The sequence below is a fragment of the Chionomys nivalis genome, chromosome 8, assembly GCF_950005125.1.
Source record: "Chionomys nivalis chromosome 8, mChiNiv1.1, whole genome shotgun sequence".
In the NCBI taxonomy this organism is placed as follows: domain Eukaryota; kingdom Metazoa; phylum Chordata; class Mammalia; order Rodentia; family Cricetidae; genus Chionomys; species Chionomys nivalis.
In genome coordinates this window covers 80,547,729-80,572,819 of record NC_080093.1, presented here as the reverse complement: position 1 = coordinate 80,572,819, position 25,091 = coordinate 80,547,729, and the positions used below count along the sequence as shown (strand labels likewise).

Below are 25,091 nucleotides of genomic sequence, written 5' to 3'. Positions count from 1 at the left end.
CTGGGAGCCATTTTCTTTCAAACCAACACACACACACACACACACAAATTAAGTATATATATATATATATATATATATATATATATATATATATATATATATGTTGTATGACACACACATATATATGTATATATAATATACACCATACAACACAATGTAAAAAAAAATTTTTAAGGTACAAACTACAAAAGATTAAATGGTTTAGTATTTGAAAAAAGTAAAACAGATAGAAAAATAACTACATTTCTTTTACAAGAAATGTGCAGAAGAGGAAATCATGAAAGAGACAGGAATTGGCTCAGCAATTATTTGAGGTTAGAGCTGGAAGGAGGGTCAACTGCAAATTATACATGAAAATGCTCTAAAACCAGATTGGGGTGATGCTGGTAGAGTTCTGTGAATTTGGTAAGTCTTTGAATGGTGGTGCATGCCTAATAATGCCTGTACTAGGGAGTTACGGGAAGGAAGATCAAGAACCCAAGGTCAGGCTAGGCAATACAGCAGCTCAAAGTCAGCCTGAGCTGCACTGAGACCCCATCCCACAGGGAAAAAGCAGAGTAAAAGAAAATACTTAAGGTGAGTGAGTATAATGTATTATGGGCATATACCTATAAGCCTAGCATGTAGGAAGGCTGAGGCCAGAGAATTCTAAATTCCATAGCCTAAACTACAAAGCAAATTTGAGGCCAGGTTGGGTGGTGGCGGCATGCCTTTAATCCCAGCACTCAGGAGGCAGAGGCAGGCGGATCTCTGTGAGTTCAAGGCCAGCCTGGTTAGTTCCAGGACAGGCTCTAAACTACAGCGAAACCCTGTCTCAAAAAACAACAAACAAACAAACAAACAAAAAATTGAGGCCAGGCTAGGCTAAATAGGAAGACATTGTCTTAAAGCAAACAAACAACACTTCAACTAAACTTTAAGGGAAATAAGTGATAAGAGTTGCTGTTTTAGACAAAGAGGTCAGTGGAAAGCACCGTGGTAACAGGTAAGTACTTAAGGAGGGAAAGCCAGGCAAATACCTAAGGGAAGGGCACTACAGAGTACAGGTCCCAGGCTCCCTGCTGGGGAGCACACCAAAGAGCTAGGTTTTGGATGAAATACTAGGATATAGGAAGTTGAGGAGGGAGGTTCACAAGTTCAAGGCCAGCTGAGCCTAAACAGTAATTTCAAACTAGTTTAAGAGCTCACTTTGCTTTACTGTTAATTTTTTATTTGTTTTTCTGAGTCGGGATTTCTCTGTGTAGCTTTGGAGACTGTCTTGGAACTCACTCTGTAGACCAGGCTGTCCTGGAACTCACAGAGATCCGCCTGCCTCTACCTCCCGAGTGCTGGGATTAAAGGCATGCACCACCACCGCCCAGCACAGTTTATAATTTTTTTTACAAGATTGATTGATTGATTATGTATACAATGTTCTGTCTGTATATATGCTTGCTGGCCAGAAGAGGGCACCGGATCTCACTACAGATGGCTGTGAGCCACCATGTGGTTGCTGGGAATTGAACTCAAGACCTCTGGAAGCACAGTCAGTGCTCTTAACCTCTGAGCTATTTCTCCAGCCCCAGTTTATAATTCTTAATTATCTTTTCTGAAGACAAGATCTCGTTCTCCTGGAACACACTAGGTAGATCAGGTTGGCTTTGAACTCAGAGCTCCACCTGCCTCTGCTTCCTGAGTGCTGGGATTAAAGGTGTGTTCTACTACATACACATCAACCTGGTTCTAAAAGTCCTTTTTTGTCCTTTTTTTTTTTTTTATTTGACATCTGCTTTCTGCTCCTATTTCACTTTTAAAGTAAACTTTTCATTTGGAATAATTTTAGAATTGTAGGAAGCTACAAAAATAGTACAGAGTATTTCCATATAAACCAGTTAAGCAGCAGCTTGCATAACCATGATCCATTTGACACAATAAAGACTGGAGCAGCGGCACACAATCAAGTAAACCCAACTTACTCAGCGTGCCAGTGCTTCCACCAGCTCCCTTTCCTGCTCTGTTCCAGGATCCAACCCAGGATACATCATTTAGTGAATTATTTTTAAAGTATCATTTTGGTTGGCTGCGCGCATGGGGGGGGGCGGTACAGAAGGAAAAGCAAAGAATTTGGAAGACTAGTAAAGAATAACACAACTGACTTAGGAATGATAATGGTCACATTCTCCATTTGTTTTCATGACAGAGATGGTAAAATTAGGTTTAATATGGAAGATGAAAGATCTTTTTTCTTAAAGGGTTAAGGATAACACCAAGATTTTAGCCTGAGCAAACAGGAGAACAGAGTTACTATTTATTAAGGCAAAATAATAATAGTAACTTTTAAAGTGAGATTACATCTGGGTAGTACCAGGGGATGTATATATGGGATATCTTCTCATTTTGCTCCAAATCCAAAACTTCTCTTAAAGTATAGTCTTGGGCCATTGAGATATCCTAGTGGGTAAAGGTATTTAAAATCAAGCCTAATGATCCAAGTACAATCCCTCAAATTCACATGGCGGAATGGGGGAACCAAATGCAGCAGTTTGACCTCTGACCTCTTGTGTACTGTGCATGTGTGAACACATACATTCATATTCTCCCCATCACCAACCCCAGAGATGGCTCAGTGGTAAAAGCACTTGCTGTTAAGCCTGACAATCTGAGTACAGTCCCCAGGACCCACATGGCCATATGGTGGAAGGAGAGAACTAACTATCCACGTTGTCTTCTGACTTCCACACAGGCATGCCTACACAAGCCCCTTCCAATTTGTGTATGTGTGTGTGTATGTAAACGTTACTTAAAGTGCTAGAGAGATGACCAGACGTTAAGAGCACCTGCTGCTTTTGTAAAGGACACACCCTCCCCAGCACCAACATGGTAGGTCATAACAGTAAGTAACTTCAGTTCCAGGATATTTGGTGCCCTTTTCTGGCTTCCCTTGGTACCATACATACAAGTTTACAAGTGTCAAAGGGACCCTGCCTTGAAACACCACACAAACAAACAAGTAGATAGGTAGGTAAGTAAGTAATAGGTAGGTAAGTAAGTAGGTAGACAGGTAGGGTTCTAGTCCAGCCAAGGTACATACACCATGACTTTGTCTCAAAAGAAAACAAAATTCACCAAAATAAATAAATCTTAAAAAAAAAAGCAGGTGTAAACAAATCTATAGAAAGACTAGGAAAAAAAGTACTACTAGATTGGGATTATGTGCATGTCTGATGATCTTAAGTACAGTTTCATTTAAGTGCTAGTAATGGGCCAGCAAGATGGCTTAGTAGGCAAAGGTGATTGCCACCAAGCCTGATAAGGTGAGTTTGATTCCTGGAATCCACATGATAAAAGGAGAAAAGCAACTCCTTCAAGTGTATTCTAACTTCCACAGGCATACTTACAGACATATTCGTGTCCATTTACAGAAGAAACAACTAAATTTTTTTTTTTAAAGGAGTACTGGAAAGGAGCATAGTTGGAGTGGGTACTAAGAGAATAGGAAAAGGAGAGAGAAGCAGCAAAACCACATACTTTCAGTTTTGTTGTAAAGAGAATAGAGAAGTGGTGTGGCTGACAACAGGATCACAGGTACTCTCATGTGTGTGTGTGTGTGTGTGTGTGTATGCATTCATGCACGCATGTATGTATATCTGAGAACTACATGTATGCCTAGTACCCAAGAATGCCAGAAGAGGCCATCAGATCCCTTGGAATTGGAGTTACAGATGGATTTGAGCTGCTATGTGGGTGCTGGGAGTAGAACCCAGGTCCTCTACAAAAGCAGTCATTGTCTTATTTGATGAGATAACTCTTGCAATGATTTTTTTTTGGGGGGGGGAGGTAAATCAACTAATCTTATAGCTGTAAGATACCATTACACTCTGATAGTTCTCAAGTATACTATCTCTACTTGGACCTCTTGCATTAAATTCCAGATTCATATCAACTACTCACTCGGTGTCTCTTTTGGATAGTTAAAGCTATCTCAGATATCCAAATTAGCTACTTTCTTTGTCACTGTAACTAAAGAGCTGACAGAAACAGCTTAAGGGAGGTAATTATTTGGGTTCACTGTTTCAGAGGGTTCAGCGTGCCAATATTGTCTCAGGATGTGTACTCAGTATTTCTTTCTTTCTTTTTTTTGATTTTTCAAGACAGGGTTTCTCCGTAGCTTTTGGTTCCCGTCCTGGAACTAGCTCTTGTAGACCAGGCTGGCCTCGAACTCCCAGAGATCCGCCTGCCTCTGCCTCCCGAGTGCTGGGATTAAAGGCGTGCGCCACCACTGTCCAGCTTGTACTCAGTATTTCTATATGGTGATAAGAATGTGCTGGGAGCCGATTGAGTGGCTGCCATTACAAGATGGCGCTTGGCCCCGGCCTCGCTTGCTGGACAGCTCCATATTAGGCAATGCAGTGGAACCGTGCCTCTCGTATGTGCAGTGACGATGATGTGCTTAGGGCCAATCCCGTGGCCAGGAGCATCGGCAGGCGCGCATCGGCCAATCCAGGCACGACTCGTTCCCTTACCCCCTATATAAGCAGCTGCCGTTTGGCGCTCGGGGGCCCCTCGCTTCCACTCTCCCTTCAACCAAGAGGCTCCAATAAAGCGTGATTTGGGAAGAATCCTCCTCGTCTGGTGGTCGTCCTTTCCTGCTGGTCAGGGAGTTCGCCGCAACTGGTGCCGGAAACCCGGGACGCTGGGACAAGCTTTGGTACCGAGTGAGGGGCCAAAGAGGATTCAGAACTCGACACGCGGAGCGGCGACGTCGGTGAGTCTCCCAGGTATGATGATTGCTGGGGTTGCACCTGAGATGTTTTGCTTGATCTTTGTGGCCCTCATAATTGTTGTTTTTCTGTGCTGCTTTTGGTTGCACAGGGAAGGGACGAGGGCACAGCAAGCACACCAGGACAGCCTATCAGAGTCGGATTCAAAAGGGGGGGACTTAGGCAGGTCTAGACAGAAAAGAATAAAGATAAAAAAGGATAGTAAAAAGGAAAAGGATAGAAAGATAAAGGGTATACCTAGAGAAGAAACTCAAGAGGACCCTCAACGGGAGGAAGGGGATAAAAAGCAGAAAAACCAGCTTTACCTACTCCTCACAGAGTTCACTGACTTAAATTTGTCGGACGATGAACTCAGCTCACAGGAAGAGGGGGAGCTAGAGGAGGAGGCTGCTAAGTATGAGGAAGAAAGGTATGAACGGGACTATCACCGTCCTCCAGCCTATAGCCCACCCGGTGCTCGCGCACCGATGGAGGGTGTGTCTCGCCCCTTGGCACCACCATTAGGTGCACAAGCGGCTGAACCAGGAAGGGGTTGCCATTATATTAGCCAGAGCACTTGGGCACGCTTAGCCTCAGCATACCCGGTGATGGAGGATCCCGTCACCCATGTCAAGACCCACTGCCTAGAGGCCTGGGCGGCTTGGGGCAAACCCACCCGCCTTAAAACTGACAATGGCCCTGCTTATTCCTCAAAAGGTTTCCGTGCCTTCTGTGCACAGCTTCTGGTGGAACATTCCACTGGCATACCCTACAATCCCCAAGGTCAGGGGATTGTGGAGAGGGCAAATAGAAGCCTTAAAGAACTCCTACAGAAACAGAAAGGGGGAATAGCGGAGATAGCTTCCCCCAGGAACAGAGTTGCACTGGCACTCTTTACTTTTAATTTTTTGATAGTTGACGGCCGGGGCAGGACAGCTGCTGATCGGCATGCTGCAATGACCCTTGAAGATAAAGGAGAGGCCGTCATGTGGAAGGATGTGTTGAATAACAAATGGTATGGCCCGGATCCTGTCATCAGAAGATCCAGGGGAGCTATTTGTGTTTTCCCGCAGGGTCAAGAGGTGCCTCACTGGGTTCCGTGCCGATTGACAAGAACCATTAAGGATGATTCAATTGCTCCCCAGCCAATGGAGGAAGGCCATGATCCAGTCGAAGATGACACCGCTGCTGTTCCTGATGATGGTGGTGATGACAATCCGGATTCGGGTGGAGCAGAGATGGGGAATACTGTCTGCCTTCCCTAAGCCGATTCCTGTTCGCCACAATGCCGTGGTTTTCCCCCGCTTTTTTTTTACCAACAAGGATTTGGGCCTCCCCATGTTACAGGCTTTTTGGTTCAATGGAACCTTCTTAAAATCTGCTAACGCCCTATAATAAATGGCTCCTCTGCAGGGTTAATGGCAGTTGCTCTGATCTCTCCCCTTTTTACTTCAGGGAGGGCAGGCTGGACAGAGCAACTTTAGTTGTGCTACCAATACCACTAATAAGTGCAAAGTGAGTAATGGTACAGGCTATTCTGGGCCTCAATGGGCCCCCGCTAATTTCACTAGAGGCTGCAACAAAAGGTTTTCGGATATAAGGATTGTTTTTTGCATGCTGCATGGGAGAATGTATAGTCTGCCTTTGGCTAATATGCCGCCTCCGAGCTCAAACATCTCGAGATAAGGTTGCGGTTCTACAAGCGTTAGCCACTTTGGAGAATGGCGATTCACCCCAAGTATGGTTAAAAGGCCAGTAGATTTGTTCCTTGCATAGCCTTTGCACTCTCAGGGAGAAATTCTCCATTGCACTGAGGAAGGTATGCATTTTTACTCTGAGTACTGCCTTTGCACCTCCCAGGAGTTTATTCCATTGCACGGGAGAAGGAGTACCAGGAGTTTTGGGCCTCCTTTGATCGGTCCTCGCATCATGAGGTGAAGACCTGAACGGGAGTAAGACCTTCTCACTGGCCTACAGAGAAAAACAGAAAGGGGGAGCTGCTGGGAGCCGATTGAGTGGCTGCCATTACAAGATGGCGCTTGGCCCCGGCCTCGCTTGCTGGACAGCTCCATATTAGGCAATGCAGTGGAACCGTGCCTCTCGTATGTGCAGTGACGATGATGTGCTTAGGGCCAATCCCGTGGCCAGGAGCATCGGCAGGCGCGCATAGGCCAATCCAGGCACGACTCGTTCCCTTACCCCCTATATAAGCAGCTGCCGTTTGGCGCTCGGGGGCCCCTCGCTTCCACTCTCCCTTCAACCAAGAGGCTCCAATAAAGCGTGATTTGGGAAGAATCCTCCTCGTCTGGTGGTCGTCCTTTCCTGCTGGTCAGGGAGTTCGCCGCAAGAATGTACTCATAGTAGAGCTGGCAAGATGACTCAGTAGGTAAAGGAACTCACTGCTAATCCTGACATATGACTTTAGTTCAATCTCAGGAACATACATGGTAGGAGAGAACCAACTCCTGCAAGTTGTCCTCTTAGTGTGTTGTGACATGTGCATACCTAAATACACCCACACGGGAAAATGTACTAGTAATTAGCAATCTGTTCATTTTACATTTCCATCTCTCATGTCCTGCTAATGCTTATCAATTTTGCCTCCAAGTATTATTAATCAGCTCTCTCTGTAGCAGTCATAATGCTTATCTTTTACTTGAATTGTTACAAAAATCCTTCCCTTTGAAATCAATTCTGCCACTTTTACACCTAACCTCTACATTATGTTCAAGTTAACTTCAGAAGACAGGGCTAAACAATTCCCACAGTATGAGTTTGGATAAAAACATCTTAAGTAGCTAGATCCAATATTCTGTAAAAGATCAGCTAACTTTTTCTATAAGGGATCAAATAATAAGGGGCTAAAGAGATGGTTCTGTGGTTAAGACCACTTGCTCTTGCAGAGTACCTGAGTTTATTTCCCTGAATCCACGTGGTGGCTCATAACTGTCTGTAACTCCAATTCCAGGGGACCCGATGTCTTTTGATTTCTGAGGGCACCAGGCATGTAAATCGTACACAGACATGTAGGCAAAACACTCACAGACATAAAATAAATTTTATAAAGTTAAAATAGTTTAGGCTTTCCAGGAAATAAAGTCTACATTCTAACTGAAATGAAAAATGAAATTTATGCCCTAGTAATGCTGAATCATGTGTGGGCAGTCCATATATGGTGGTTCTGTTGAACCTGTTCATATTGGGTTTCATGGTCTAAGTTGATGAGGATGACTCTTCCTCAAGAAGACATCATATCTTATTACAGATGGTCGTGAGCCAACATGTGGTTGCTGGGAATTGAACTCAGGACGTTTGGAAGAACAAGCAGTGCTCTTAACTGTTGACCCATCTCTCCAGCCCTAGTAGACTCTAATATTGGAATACAAAACAAAAATGACATCAAACAATAAGAGCAAATAGGTTTGGTGGGTAAAAAAATTCATTTACAAACTCAGAAATTATACTAAGTATGGTCCTCTAACTCCTCAGAATAGAGTGAAACTCCTTAATATGAACTATAAAGCAGTAACTTATATCTAGCCATTTCTAACACTATACCCTTACCTTTTTTTTTTTCAAATTATGTATATGGGTATTTTGCCTGTGTGTATGTCTGTGTATCACTTGCATTCTTGGTGCCCAAGAAGGCCAGAAAAGGGTACAAGGTATCCTGAGACTAGAGTTACAGATGGTAGCGAGCCACAATGGAAAAGCAAGCAGCCATTGCTCTTAACCAATAAGCCCTCTCTCTGGTACCTTTCCTAAACTTCATTTCACACTTTTCACACACATTATAGAACTGCTTATTTCATGTATCATGTATGTACACTTCTGGTATAGGAGGTTCTTCTGTATTTGTGTTGCCTTCATTAGTTGAATAAAGAAAATGCCTTGGCCTTTTGTTAGGGCAGAACTTAGATAGGCGGGGTAGACAGAACAGAATGCTGGGAAGAAAGGCAGTGTGGCACCCGCCATGAAGCTCCTGTCTGAGACTGATGCTGGTTAGAATCTTTCCCGGTAAGCCATGACCTTGTGGTGATACACAGATTGGTAAAAATGGGTTAGATCAGGATATGAGAGTTGGCCAAAAAGAGGCTAGATATAATGGGCCAGGCAATAATTTAATTAATACAATTTTTGTGTGATTATTTCGGGTGAAAGCTAGCAGGGCGGCCGGGACCAAAAGCAGGCCCTCCGCACAACAGACTTGTGTCTATAGGTCCTTCTCAACTCTTTTCTGGCTGTTTAAGAGTTACCAGACAGTTCCTATGTGCCTGACTCCTCCAGGTCTGACTGCTGTTCTAGGTCAGGACTTGGAAAGGTACTAACTATTGCTTTGTCTTCTCTTTTGACTGCTTCTTTTATATGCTGACTAGAGCCCAAGTATGCTATTAAACTCGATGCTTTTAGGGCTTTCTCTTTCTCTAAAGCTCTCACTACCCGTCATCCACTGCTATGTGGGTGGCTAACACCAAGAATATAGTTTTAAAACATATCATCTAATTCTAAAACTAGTATTTCAGAGAAAACAGAAATAATCTTTAAGTCCCTATGCCAAAACTTACTTCAGTTTGAAGAGCCAGTTCCACTTGGTTGTGATAGGAATCTAAGAGTTCTTCAACAGGGTGTCTGAAATGAAAAACAGGTATTTTTTTTTAAATCACAGCAGTTGCTTTGATCACAGAAAATAAATATATTTACATCCAAAACAAAGTTTGAAAACCTGCAATGGATGCTTTAAATGCTATACCTTGTCATGACTTCTTTATAAGGTTTTTCTACTTGATTCAAGAAATTGTTTAAATCCACAGGTGCTTCATCATCTTCTGCCTAAATAAATACATACACACATGTTTAAGAATAATCAAATATAATTCTTTGGTCATTCAATTAAAGTAAGTATAGTTAAACAGATGATGAAATCTTTAGACTAATTTTTGAGAACTGGAGACATAATGCTATCTAAACTACTCTTTATAACTGACTAAAAAGTTAGTCAATAGTATGAAAAATTAATTTTGTTTTAAATGTTTCAGTATTTGGGGCTGGGGAGATGGCTCAGAGATAAAGAGTACTTGCTGGTGTTGCAGAGGACTTGGATTTGGTTCCTAGGACCCACATAGTAGCTCACAATCATCTGTAATTCCAGTTCCAAGGGATGTGATAGCCAGTTCTGGCTTCCATGGACACTAAGTATGCATGGGGTACACATACATACAGTAAACATTCAAGTACATAAAAATAGAAATAAATAAATCTTTAAATGTTCCATTACTTATTTTATTTTGCATATGTGAGTACTAGGGTGTGGGTAAACGTGTGTGTACAGAAGTCAATGTCATTCGTCTTCCTCTATTGCTCTCCAGCTTATGTTCTGAGAAAGGACAGGCTCTCTCACTGAACTATGAGCTAATAAAATGGCTATACTGGCTAGTCAGCCAGCTTGGGAGATCTGTCAGTGTTTTTCTCCCTAGTGCTAGGATTATGGAAACACTGTCATATCCAGCTTTTTACAGGTACTGGGGCTCCAACTCAAGTCCTCAAGCACTTTATTTGAGTTATTGCCAACTTCCTCTACCCTGCCCCCCAGCACTCTTTAATTTTAAAGAGGTTCTCATGTAGCTCAGACTGGCCTTGAATTCTTGACCCTTGCCTTTTTGCTGGGATTATAGAAGCATACCATCAAATCTGACCAAAACTTCTATTTTTACAAGTTTATTTTGTATGTATAGGTGTTTTGCCTTCATGTGTATCCGTGGATCATGCGTGGTGACCTCACAGGTCAGAAGAGGGTGTCAGTTCCTGTAGAACTGAAGTTACACATGGTCATGGGCTATCACATGAGTAGAGGGAATCAAACCTAGGTCGTCTGGAAGAACAAACCAGTGTGCTCTTAACCCTGGAATCCTCTACGCAGCCATAAACTCATATTTTACAGAGCTAACAATATAGGTCAGAGGATAAAGGCCTTTGTCCCCAAGCCTAATGACCTGAATTCCATGCTTGGGACTAACATGGTATAAAGAAAAAACCAAGTCTCGCAAGTTTTCTTCTGACCTAAACACACATACTGTAGCATACATGCATACACAAACACACAAAAAATAAATATATGCAATAAATTTCTTAAAAAATAGAAAAGATCAATGTTCTTTTTTTTTTTTTTTTTTTTTTTGGTTTTTCGAGACAGGGTTTCTCCGTAGCTTTGGTGCTTGGCCTGGAACTAGCTCTTGTAGACCAGGTTGGCCTCGAACTCACAGAGATCCGCCTGCCTCTGCCTCCCGATTGCTGGGATTAAAGGCGTGCGCCACCACCGCCCGGCAAGATCAATGTTCTTAAATCTAGTTTATGGTGATCAAATAAAGGAAAAACTAAGCTGGGCCATATGGCATACATCTATAATCCAGGCATGGCAACAAACTTGAGGTCAGTATGGTCTATGCAAGTAACCTCAGGCAAGCCAGACCTACGAAGCAAGATCCCATTTCAAATACTCAATGGAGGAAGAGGTTGTGTAAAAACTAGGTGGGACTAGATGGGGACAAGATTGTTTGAATTTCTGCTTCTTTTTCCTCAGTAAGTTTTGTCCCTTCTCTGCTCACCACCAATGAGAAAAGTAGTCTCGCCTACATTCCACATTATGCAAACATATTCATGAGAAACTGAAAACCCTTATTTAGTATTCAATACCCTTTCTTCTTTGTTCCCTCTTAATTAACCCTGAAATTTTCACGCTTGTGTAAGACTATTAAATATGAGACTTGGACAGGCAGCCCTTGGCTGTTGCACTCTTGCAGTGAACTAAGTAAACTTAGCTTTTTCTCTAAAAAAAAAAAAAAAATGAAAAATCAAGGGCTAAGGATGTAGCAAGTCCCAGGATGATGACCAAGTCCTCAGCTCAGTATCCAGCACTACATAAAGCTGGTCATGGGTGGCAGAAGGTGACCCTTAGCTATATAGTAAGTTTAAAGTCAGTAGGAGATAGCTTTCCCAGTTTGTACTTGTAGATCTGAGGAACGTGCTACCTAAACTCCCATGACTGAAGACCTTCTGAGAAGATCCTGCTAGAAACAACAAGTGTATCAACCCAGCCTGGTGCAGAAAAAAATGGAAAACAAACTGACTGAAAATCTCTCAACTATCAGAACTATTCTGATTCACTAAATGCAATTCATACACACTTACTGTTCGAGCCAGATTCTGGCACATTGCACTGAAGGTCAAGAGTTGTAATTTAATCTCTGTGTCCCATTTTCGACAATTTTGAATATGTTCATGACTTCCAAGGCAATGATTACTGTTAAAATACATTAATTATCCATCAGTATTATTCTATTCAAATCACAAGTTAAAGACATAAAGTACAAATTGCATCTGTATGAAAAATTGAAGAAAATGGAGAAACACATTGTTTTAAAGCCAACTATGAACATTTAAACAGGAATTTTTCTATGTGAGTCAGTGAAGATGAAAGAAGATAGAAAACAACTGGACTAAATGTAAGCTTTAGTAAATTACTAAAGTTCATGCAATGATTATTTCAGGCAAATAAAAGACAGTAACTGCTGACTCTGTATATATAGCAACTGCATGCTGCAAAGGAGAACAGAATCTACAAATGATGTGATTACTGACTTTTTTAGAAGGTTATTTTATTTCCCTTTTAACCAACTGACTACAACTTTTAGTGAGTGTATAAGGCTACTAAACTTAAGAGAATACCATATCTTTCTTACTTCTGAAATCCCACTATTATATCCATGGGGAGTAGATTCCAAGAATCAAACTTGGGCTATCAGGCTTGATGGCAAACACCTTTACCTACAGAGCCATCGAAAGACCTCTATAAATTATTTTCAGATGCGCTTGTTTTACAAAGCAGAGTTTACATAGGACTCAGTGTTCAGTTTCAGACATCCACTGAGGCATTATGGAATATAACTAAGGAAGGACTACTGTAATCACTTAGCTAAGCTGGGGGAGTTTCAGAAACTATATAGTACTTGTTTGGGAAAAAAGAAACTATGTAAGACACACATACATACACATTAGGACCAAATATATTTCTTACATTTTATAAATATATAATACATAAAAAATAAATGAATGAATTTAGGGACAGGGTCTTATTATGTAGCTCTGGCTGGCCTGGAACTTGTTAAGTAGAACAGGCTGGCCTTGAACTCAGAGATTCACCTGCCTCTGTCTCCAAGTGGGGGATTAAAGGCGTGTAAAACCATGCCATATACAAAGATATTTTTATATTACAAATTTAAATTGAAATTAAATTCTAATTTAAAACATTAAGAATGAAATTTCCAAAGACACCATTCAGTAGTCATAAGTGAGTAAGTAAACTTACTTCTGTAGAACCTCCTCTTGACCACAAACTTTCAGAACATAGCTGCCAACATCCACTTGATTCAAGTCATCGTGCACCCAGCAAAGGGCTTGCATTATAACTATTTCTACAGCAGAACTCACTGAAAGAGAGTTAGTTTCATTTTGCTCAATTACCTGTCAATATTACTCATAATCTAAGAGAAGACCATATAACAGAAATATAATGCATACTCCCCCCCCCCACCATTTTTCTGTCTCTCTCTGAGACAGGGTCTCACTATATAGCCCTGGCTGGCCTGGAACTTAACTATGTAGACCACACTGGCCTCAAACTCACAGAGAAGCTAGAGAGATGGCTCAGCAGTTAAGAGCACTGGCTGCTCTTCCAAAGAACTCAGGTTCAGTTCCCAGCACCACATGACAATTTCCAACCATCAATAACTCTAGTTTTAAAGGATGTGGTGCCCTCTTCTGGCCTCCAAGGGCACTAGGCATGCAAAATGATGAACAGACACATAGACAAAACACTCATATACATTTAAAACATAAGAAGAAGAGGAGAAGAGGAGGGGGGGGAGAGGAGGAGAAGAAAACAGAGATCCATCTACCCCTGCCTCTTGCCCAAGTACTGGGATTAAAGGTGTGCACCACCACACTCAGCCATTTAAAATTTTTCCATTAGCCACACTGAAAACAGCCAGAGAAAGAGGCTAATTTTGGAAATAAGCTGTAAGGCAAAGACGTGTGTGTGTGTGTGTGTGTGGTTTTGATGTAGCCCCAGCTGGCTCAGAATTATAAAGCAGAAGACGATCTTGAACTTCTGATACTTCTGTTTCTCCATCTCAAATGCTATGATCACAAGTATGCACTGTTATGCCTAGTTTATGTGGTGCTGAGGATCAAGCCTATCTCATGGATTCGAGACAAGCACTCTACCAACTAATCTACAACTCCAACCTTGCAAAGCTAATTTTAATAATATATTTTATTTAGTCTAATATATCAAGAACATTGGTCTAGAGGCAGGAGGATCATGAGTTTAGCCCAGCCTGGATTATATAACAAGGCCCTATCTTAATAAACTATGTAGATATATGATGCTAGCATTATCAGTATTTGCTTACATTTTATTATTTTCTTTAGGCTAAGGCTCTGAACTTTAGTGTGTATACTGGATCTACAGCATTTAATACAGATGAGCCATATTTCAAGGGTTCCACAGCCTCTATTAATTGGTAGAAGTGAAGGCCTAAACAAAGAAAGTTACATCCTGGTAATCTGAACAGGAATGGCACCCACAAACTCATGTGTTTGAATGCTTGGCCCATAGACAGTAGCACTATTTTTTTGTTTGTTTTGTTTTTCAAGACAGGGCGTCTCTGGTTAAAGCCTTTGCTATTCTTGAACTCACTCTGTAGACCAGGCTAGCCTCAAATTTATAGAGATCTGCCTTTCCCTTTCCCGGGATTAAAGGTGTGCACCACCACAACCCTCAAGAGTGGCACTATTTGGAGGTGTGGCCTTGTTGGAGGAAGTATGTCACTATGGAGGTGGGCTATGAGATACTATATGCTCAAGCTACACCCAGTTAGGCACACAGTCTTTCCTGGCTTCCTTGGGGATCAAGATGTAGAACTCTTAGCTCCTTCTCCAGCACTATGTCTGCCCACACACTGCCATGCTTAATGCCATGACAATAATGGACTAAAACTCTGAGCTGTAAGCCAGCCCCAATTAACTGCTTTCCTTTATAAGAGTTCACAGCAATAGAAACTCTAAGACAGACCCATATTACAGATGCCTTCAAATAGGGCAGTAGTCAGCAATACCTAGAGAGCAGTGTCTTAAAACAAATTACAAGGAAAAGAGAATTACTACTTCAGATATTTGTATAGTGAATTCTCCAATGAAGAACAAAAAGAAAGCAAATAAGTAGGCAGTCTCACTCTTGGCAAAGTTGAGCTACTAATAAAACAATGAAGAGAAGATGAAAGTTTTCATTTTTTTTAGATATATTTATTTTAACATGTATGAGTGTTTTGCCTGTGTGTATATACATGTACCATGTGCATGCCTGTGCCAGCAGAGGTCAGAAGACTGTGTAATATCACCTGAGACTGGAGTTGAAATCATATTTCAAAGGCTCCACAGCCTCTATTAGTTCTGTCAGACAGTGAGCAGTCACGTGGGTGCTGAGAATTGAACCGAGTCCTCTGAAAGGGCAGCAAGTGCTCTTAACTGCTGAGCCAACTATGCAAACCCAAATTAAAGTTTTTTAAATCATCTATTTTTTTCTTCTTCTCAGAGTCTAACACTGTAATCCAGGCATGTCTTGAAATCATAGCAATTCTGCCTCAGTCTCTAAATGTTGTGATCACAGGCATGAGCCACCATCTGGTCAGCCTGTTCAATTTTTAAAAAATAAGCCTGCTTTTAAAATACACAGAAACTGGTGACTTGGCATTAAAAGCTTTTATGTTCTAAAATATCTTATAACACAATTCTATTTTTGAACAGACCCCAAACAAATAAAAACATATAATCTGATCATATAGTCTATACTTCTATCATAAAATGCTTATAATTTTTTCCAGTTCTAAGGATTAAACACAGGGCCTTATTTATACTAGATAAGTACTGTACCACTGACCTATGCCCTCAGTCAAGTTACACTTAATAGAAACATACATAATAAACATGCATTTATGACTAACCAATAGACATGGACAATACAATTTGAAGTTAGTCAGACTTTGATGTAAGTTAAGACTTGATGGAGATCAACATTTGCTATCAATTTTTACTCATGCTTTATTGCAAAGCACCTGTTGACTCTTTAGAAATTTAATATTCTTACTGTATACCAAATTAAAATGACTTAAAAAGAATAAGTTTTCCTTTAGAAAATAAAGCATGACTGTTATAGTTGGCTAACATTTTGTTTCAGATTTACACTTTTTTGTTTGTTTGTTTGTTTCTTTTTCGAGACAAGATTTCTCTGTGTAGCTTTTGGAGCCTGTCCCCGCACTTGCTCTGTAGACCAGACTGGCCTCGAACTCACAGAGATTCGCCTGCCTCTGTCTCCCAAGTGCTGGGATTAAAGGTGTGTGTCGCCAGCACCAGGCTCAAATTTACATTTTTTTAAAGGGCTATCCAAAAGCACAAAACCAGAAGATCTTTAAATATTGGACACATTTCTAGTTACAACCACTAAAGGAAAAACAAAATATGCTTCAGTCTTAGGCTAAATTACTAGAGATGAAAAACTTACTCCACCATTCAAACCCTACTTAAATAATATACATCATAAATAAATTAAAAGAAAGCCAATGTAGTTCTAAAAACAAAAACAAACATAACAGAAAACTGCTACAGACGTCCAGGACATAGATCTAGAGAGGATATTTACCCAAGCTTGGAAGGGAAAATTAACACCAAAGGAGAATTACCTTTCCTGCAGAGATTAGGAAGTGATCTGAAGGTTTGTGTAACCAATTCTCTGTAAGAAAGCACTTTTCTTGCCATAAAAGCAGAGTAAGTATTATAATTAGCTTTTATAGTTAATGTTTTTGGGCTTTAGTTAAGAACCAACTTATTATAGTCAGAAATAGCCCTACTGTGACCTGGTTCACTTAACCAGAAAACTTCCCAAATGAATATAAATGTTTTAAAAGGATATCGAATGAAAACAAATTTGGTTTATGAAAAGAAAGGATATACTGACATTTGAAACATTTCCTTCCCAGTCAAAGCAAAACTTACCATCACATGTAAAAGTAACCGGCAGTTGAAATCCTTCAATTTCAATGGAGACCTTCACACTGGCATGTTCTCCACACACACTTCTTTGCACTGTGACTGGACTTAACAAATAGCCTGGATTTGTGCAGTGATCTGTATATGGAAATTTGGTCTTCAATCTGTTCACAAGAAAGGAGATATTTAATCCTTTTTTAAAGCTGCATTTGAGAGCCCTGAACAAGGCTGTGCATGCTTTCAGCTACTCAATTCTCGCGTCTTTGTCCAGCTCCAGAGTAGCTCATGAGAATGGCAATGAATGAACTCCTGTTAAAACTCCAAATAGCAGCATGTGCCTTTTAAATGAAGGGGAACCAAGGAAAAAGAAGTTAACTTGTGCCAGAATATCTTTGGTAATACTGTCAACAAGATCTAGGCATTGCAGAGATGGCTGGCATCAAATGAGTTTTAGATTCTTAGGCTGTACAATACAATAAAGTGATTTGTTTTAAATAAACTGTTGATAGCACTAACAATGTCACTAAAAATTGTAAATACCAGAGGGATAAAAAGTTTCTATCTTTTCAAAGTATTTTCTTCTAAGCAGAGCTTTTTTTTTTCCCTATAAACATTGTTTGTGGTTTCAACACAAGGAAAAGTGGAAAATGGGTTTCCATAGAGCTACAAGACCTTTACAGTGCTACAAGGGTACCTTAAAAGGGGTCAAGCAGGGCATGGTGGCACATGCCTTTAATCCCAGCACTTGGGAGGCAGAGGCAGGCAAATCTTTGAGAGTCCCAGGAAAGTCAGGGTTACACAGATGAATCCTGTCTCGGGGGGGAAAAGAAAGGAAGGAAGGAAGGAGGAGGAAGGAAGGAAGGAAGGAAGGAAGGAAGGAAGGAAGGAAGGAAGGAAGGAAGGAAGGAAGGAAGGAAGGAAGGAAGGAAGGAAGGAAGGAAGGGAAGGAAGGAAAAGAGAAAGAGAGAAAAGTTAGGGGGTCACACGTTAAGGTATTCATAGGAACAACAAAGTCACATATAAATACATGAGTGTAGTATGTGGCTCATCTCCAGACATGACTGCATTATGAAAATCTGAGTCAATTCCTGGGACTTACAGGGTAGAATAAGAGAACCAACCCCTGCCAGGTGTCCTCACATGCTTGCCATAGCATGTCCACCCATACGTAACTCTCACTCACTCACCCACATATTAGCACAACACAATGAACAAATAAGTAAAATAAGCATTTTTAAGAACGGGGAGATTTAATACAGTCAACTTCATAGGCCCCAGTAACTGCCTTTTCCTAGAGGTTAACAAAAGGTTCCAGTCCCCTCTTCTTATCGGTTTTTCTTTTTTCCACCTTTTTTGAAGTGCTTGGAATTGAACCCAGGGCCTCATACATGCTAGACACGTAGGCTATTATTACTGAGCCATATATTTAGTAATCATCTGTTTTTCATGAGGCCTTAAGTAGAATGTTTGCTGGAAATACTATGTGCTTCTACGGATATTAAAGTATTCAAGGCATAAATACAGAATAAAACAGTTTGAGATGATGAGCAAATTCAGCAGTCAATACAAAACCTGTAAGGCATACTATTTGAATCTGATCCTTGTTTTTATTATTTATTAGCTGCATTAAATGCAGTTAAGTTACTGACATTCTCTTGCTTCAAAGTAATATGACCACTGATTTCTCAGGGTTGTCACAATACCATGTAAAATAAGTTTATAAAACAGTGCCTACTATGTAACAAATACTGTAAATGTCTTATAAAATGAACTAGTGTAAGAATAAATGTGGTTTCTACATTGTGATCCAATACTAAAACGATAAAATATGGAACAGAAGAGATGGCTCAGTGGTTAAAAGTGAACCTACATTTAATTTCTAACACATATGTCAGATGGTTCACAATTACCTATAACTCCAGCTCCAGAGAATCCAATGTCTCTGGCCTTTACTGACAATGCTAATTTGTACATAAATAACCACACATAAACTATATATACAAAATTTACAAATATTTTTTTCAAAAGATGAAATGTGATCAAAATGTGCCAGTTGAATTGATATTGGAACCTGTAAGATATTTAGTTGCTGCCAAGCTTATCCCTTCATAACACAGTAAGCTTGCAATGGCTTATTTTTATTATTTCACACATACTTGGCATTGTATTGTTTGCTAAAATTCATAAAATAAAACTGGACCTTTAATCTCAGCACTCAGAAGGCAGAGGTAGGCAGATCTCTCTGAGTTGAGGCCAGTCTGGTCTACCAAGAGAGCTCTATGTCAGCATGGTCAGCATAGTGAGATCCTGTCGTCTCCCCCACAAAAATAAATAAATTAAGAAAGAGAATTCATAAAATAGATAAAGTAAACCATATAGTTAACTAATCTGAGAACTGAGAATGGAGTTTAAATGGCAGTTTAATGTCATCCTCGGTTCTATGGCAAGTTCAAAGTGAGATTGGGCTGCAGGAGACAGTGCCTAATAAGGAAATAATTATTAATGAAAGATGAATTCAATCTTTGAAAACATATGGAATGTCTTAGAATTAAGAAACTATGGGGCAGAGGGAGAATGTTCAATGTTATTTGCATGTATGAAATTGATGAAATGAAACATTTTTCTGTAGAACATTTCCTAATAATAAAAAGATTATTATATGCCGTAAATATGAGATCTGAATCACATACAAAGAAAAGGTAGGCATAGAATATAGTTTCTCATTTTGTGCTAGAGAAACATAGAGAAAGCAGTAATAACCACAGACCTGGGCTGGAGCTCAGCGCTAGATGCCATGCCTAGTTCCCCGAGTTCAATCTTCATTATGTCAAAAAAAAAAAAAGGCCTACTACAACAACATTCTTTTAAAAATTTTTCTCTAGATCACAACTATTAGTTTTATCAAGAAAAAGAAACAAAGAAATAAGTATAACGAATATTGAATGGCAGTCATGAGTCAAAGTAAAAGACCTTCACTAGTTCAATTCTTTAATTTCATTGACAAAAACAATAATAAAAACCCAGGCCGAAAATTGGCACTGAATTGTTAAAACTTCTAAGTAATTTCAACTGTAAGTACACATAGAATCCTAATAATCAGATGCTGATTTCACAGCTGAATCAAAATGATGGCATGAATAACTTCTAGAAGACTTTTAAAAAGCATAAAATAGGGGGCTGGAGAGATGGTTCAGTGGTTAAGAGCATTGCCTGCTCTTCCAAAGGTCATGAGTTCAATTCCCGGCAACCACATGGTGGCTCACAACCATCTGTAACGAGGTCTGCTGCCCTCTTCTGATCTGCAAACACACAGAGACAGAATATTGTATACATAATAAATAAATAAATAGCATAAAATAGGTACTACATATAGCGTGGCAGCTGTGTGCATGCTGGGTTCAGTTCCCCAAAGGGTCAGGCATTGTAGAATATTATAAATGAGGCCAGTAGTCTGGGCTACAAAGTCAGTTTCCATCTCAAAAGGGGAGTGGGGAAGAGAGTCAAAAACCTTAGTGTTACAGGGATCATCTGGCATATGTGAGGTCCAGGGATCATCTCCCAGCATGGGAAGAAGGGTTGAGACTACTTTAGTCTGTGTGTGTGTGTGTGTGTGTGTGTGTGTGTGTTTTAAAGTCCACTGGGTTGTGGGGAGACTACGCTGGAGAAAAGCAGCCACTTGAGGAATATATGTACTGAGCCCCCATATTTTCAGGACAAAAAGAAAAATTCCTAGAACATGGCTTCAGAAACCTCTATTCTGAAAGTTGTTGCAATCATACCATGTATTACTGGAAGTCGGAGATTAAGAACTCATTTTCTCGGGAGGCAGAGGCAGATGGATCTCTTTGAGTTCGAGGCCAGCCTGGTCTACAAGAGCTAGTCCAGGACAGGCTCCAAAGCTACAGAGAATCCTTGTTTCCGGGGGTGGGGGTGGGGGGAACACCTCATTTTCTATTTGGTTCATCTGGAGTTACATATTAAATAAGCCACTCTGAGTATAAATATGCATATATGAAATAAATACAGCAGCATCCTTATTCAGTTGCATTTACTGTCCTGTCAACTATGATCTGAAAATAATTCCAGTAAGCAAAAAGAAAAAAAAAAAATCTTGACCCAATAAGGGAAGAAAAAAAAAAATCATGTGCTCAGGCTGTTAAGATTAATGGTAAATTATTGCTGTTATAAATTACGATTTTTTTTTTTTTTTTGGTTTTTCGAGACAGGGTTTCTCTGTGGTTTTGGAGCCTGTCCTGGAGCTAGCTCTTGTAGACCAGGCTGGTCTCGAACTCCCAGAGATCCGCCTGCCTCTGCCTCCCAAGTGCTGGGATTAAAGGCGTGCGCCACCACCGCCCGGCCAAATTACGATTTTTTTAACTTAAAAATTTAATCTGATGGGGCTGGAGAGTTGGCCCAGTGACTAAAAGCACTTGCTGCGGATTCAGGTTCAATTCCCAGCACTCATATAGCAGCTGGCAACTGTCTACAACTCTAATCCTGGGAGGATCGAATGCCCTCTTCTGGCATCATGTATACATGTGGTATGCTTACATACATGCAGCCAAAACATTCACACACATAAAATAATAAGGAAATTAATTTATGTGGGAAGGGGGCATATGGGCAGAGTCCAGAGGACAGCCATGGGGAGTAGATTCCAAGAATCAAACTTGGGTTATCAGGCTTGATGGCAAACACCTTTACCTACAGAGCCATCGAAAGACCTCTATAAATTATTTTCAGATGCGCTTGTTTTACAAAGCAGAGTTTACATAGGACTCAGTGTTCAGTTTCAGACATCCACTGAGGCATTATGGAATATAACTAAGGAAGGACTACTGTAATCACTTAGCTAAGCTGGGGGAGTTTCAGAAACTATATAGTTCTTGTTTGGGAAAAAAGAAACTATGTAAGACATGTAACATTATTTCCAAAGCATTAAGGTAAAAGAGTACTTCTAAATCATTAACCAAAATGGCAAACACACTCGAAAATGGTCTTGGGGTCCCCATGACTTATTTAAAAAGGAAGCCTCTTTTACTGAAGACAGCTCTGGATTAAGAATAAATCCTTGGTGATGATCACTTTTCTCTTCATGAGAGAGCAGATTTTGTCTTCTGCCTTCAAGTTTGCTGCTTCAGCCTTCTGCATAGCTTTTCTCTGTCTGACTGGCTAAGATTTATTTTCCTCTCTGCTAGCAAAAACATCAGAATATGGAATCAGTGATTATGTGCCCTGTCTTCAGAAGTCTCATTTACAATAGGAAAAAATAAAGCTAAACCACATGGAGGATGAGGGTGGTAAGAAAACGAAGTAAAGGAAAGGGAAAGACAGAAGGTCTAAAGAGAGCAGGAAATTGTGAATTTAAGTCTTCATGGTAGGAAGTCTGTAATCCCAGAACTCGAAATGTACAAGTAGAAAAATCCCAATTCAAGGTCACCTTTGGATTTATAAAATATTTCAAATAAAAAAAGGTGAATTCAAGGTAGGCATGCTGATGCATAACTGTTACTCCAGAACTAGGGAAGCAGAGGCAGAAGGATTGCCCTGAGTTCAGGGACAGTATAGCCTACACAATACACTGCAGGGGCTACAAAGTGAGGCCTTCCCTGTTTCACAAAACAAAACAGGGATGGCAAGATACTTTAGCAGGCAAGTGTTTGGTGCACAAACCTGTCAACTTGAGTTTGATCCCCAGAACCCACAGAAGAATGTAACACAAGCCCTAACTGATACAATCATGTAAAGGAAACAAACATTTAACCAGTGGCAAAGATGATGTGACACTGTACTGACAGCAGAGAAAAGTTTGTTAGGGTATTTTCTTGGAGTTTCAATTTTTCCATCTATGAAGAATATGATATAAGGCTGAAAATGTAACTCTTAGTTGGTAGAGAACCTGCCTATCATGCTTGAGGCCTTGAGTTCCATCCCCAGTACTGCATAAAACTGGAAGTGGTAGCTCATGACTATAATTCTAGCCCGTGGTGAAAGCAGAAGCATCCACAAGTTCAAGATCAGCAAGGCAGTGGTGGTGCACACCTTTAATCCCAGCACTTGAGAGGCAGAGGCGGAAGGATCTCAACGAGTTTGAGGCCAGTCCAGTCTACAAATTGAGTTCCAGAACAACCAGAACTATTATATTACACAGAGAAACCCTGTCTCACACAACAACAACAAAAGTTCAGGATCATCTTCAGCTAACCAGGACTTTGAGGCCAGTCTGGGCTACAGATCCCATCTCTGAAACAGCAATAACAAAACAAAAACCAATACTGTCTAAGACATACAAGAGTGAGAAAATATTTAAGGACTAAATTTTTCTAATATTTATAAAATATATTTTTATTAAATAAGTGGGATAGCTTTCTGAATGGTAGATAAGTTTGTGAGACAATGGGCAGGGTTATGTATGCCTGTAAACCTAGAACTCAGGAGGCTGAAGCAGGAAGAGTGAGAGTTTGAGGCCAGCCTAGACTGCAAACCAAACAGTATCTCCAAACATAAATAAATAAACAAACAAATAAATAAATAAATACAAAAGAAGGCACCTTCTAGGTGTGTGGAAACACACATGAAACCCAGATTTTCACTTGTTAATGGAGGACCAAAGCTCACTCCCGGTCTTACTTAGAAACTGTTTGTTTCAAAATTTAGCCACCCAAAGGAAAAAAAAAAAGTTAAAAATTTTAGGATTGGCATGAAGTAGCAAGTTTTGGATTTTGTTTTGTTCTGTTTTTTTGAGACAAGGTCTCATTATATAGCCTTGGCTGGCCCAGAACTCAAAGATACGCTGCCTCTGCCTTGCCCAGCTCTTATTTTGTTTGTTTTGTTTTTTGAGACATGAAGTATATCTTTTAAATGACCATTTTAATTTAAAGAATCTGTAATTTATAAAGAAAATTCCTTACTTCATAATGGATTGACAAAAAGCTGCCACCTCCTCATTCTGTACTTCAAATTCTTGTAGAAGAGAACTTCCAGTTGGCAAACTACTGGTCCCATTTGGGTCTTTCTGTAATTAAAAAAGTGATTTTATTTTAAAAGTGAAAGATCTCCAAAATGCTACATAGTAGTACCTCATAAACTAATTTTATGAAGCTATACAAAGTTGCAGAGATAAATCATAAGTAGCAGAGCTTTTAAAAGTGGCTTTCTTTAACATAACGCCTTATCCTGTACCTCAGGCAGTCCTCAGACTTTAAGTGATCCTCCTGTCTTAGCTTCACAAGCATGAACTACAACTTGCTAAAACATCTATTTCTTGGCATACACCTGGGATTTCATCACCCAGAATGCTGAGGCAGGAGGATCTCCGACTCAAAGCCAGCCTGTATGTAATCATGAACCCATTTCAGAAAACAAAGCAACACAAGAAAAAGAGGATTTCTATCCTGGCAAAGTACCAACTAAGTCCAGTTTTAACTCACTGTTTTAATTGATAAAAACTAAGAACATGCTGTACTCATCAGCTAGAACAGTGAAGACCTTTCCATTCTGAACGTTTCAGTAAGCTAGCAGCTGGATGAAATTACGTCTGTTTTAAGAAAAGAGCTCGTGCTCATTTGAGACTCGTGTAACAAAACCAGGACATTCGCATACCCAACTCAAGCTTCAAGTTACAAGAACTGGCATTTTAGGTAGAAAATGAGTTTTTAGGAGAAGTTATTGTTTTCCTATGTTAATAAATGTACACAAATATCCTAATAATCCTTTATAAGTTAAATTTGGTCAGGATTTTTTTGCGCTGTTTAGGGAGATCAATTTATCAACCACTAACAGTGAAATAGTAGAGTTCACTTAGAGGTGTTTTGATATACAACATGAAATATTTGATTTGGCACAAGTTTCAAATATAAATTTCCTTTAAAATTAGGAATAGTTTCAATCTAAACCAAGTGAATAAAGAGCCACAGCTTTAGCTAGCCCTGTGGCAGAGAGATGGCACAGATTTGGGTTCAATATTCTACATGTCAATAAGCAAATGAATAATAAAAAAATTAATGGAGCAGAAAGATGGCTCAGCAAGTAAAGGTACTTGCTGCCAAGAATAGAAACCTGAGTTCAATCTCACATGATGGAAAGAGATCAATTATTCTTGAAAACCACCTGCTGGCTTTTGTGCTTGAGCACGCACGCTCTAAATAAATAAATGTAAAAACAAATAAGCAGCATAAAACTTCGAAAGTCAATAGATTTCAATGATCTTGGTGCCTACAAAGATGTTTACATTAAAATTTTAAGGGCAATAAT

General features: G+C 40.0%; 1 protein-coding gene across 1 annotated transcript in view; it reads right to left on the bottom strand.

Moving 5' to 3' along the window:
- Positions 1-25,091, bottom strand: part of Pik3c2a (phosphatidylinositol-4-phosphate 3-kinase catalytic subunit type 2 alpha) — a 110,538-nt gene that overhangs the window by 48,249 nt on the left and 37,198 nt on the right. The window contains exons 3-8 of the mRNA XM_057777084.1: positions 23,750-23,853; positions 16,845-17,002; positions 13,102-13,222; positions 11,925-12,036; positions 9,490-9,569; positions 9,305-9,368 (exon numbers count right to left, since the gene is read on the bottom strand). Of these exons, the coding sequence (XP_057633067.1) occupies positions 9,305-9,368; positions 9,490-9,569; positions 11,925-12,036; positions 13,102-13,222; positions 16,845-17,002; positions 23,750-23,853 (639 nt within the window). The remainder of the gene's footprint in view (positions 1-9,304; positions 9,369-9,489; positions 9,570-11,924; positions 12,037-13,101; positions 13,223-16,844; positions 17,003-23,749; positions 23,854-25,091) is intronic.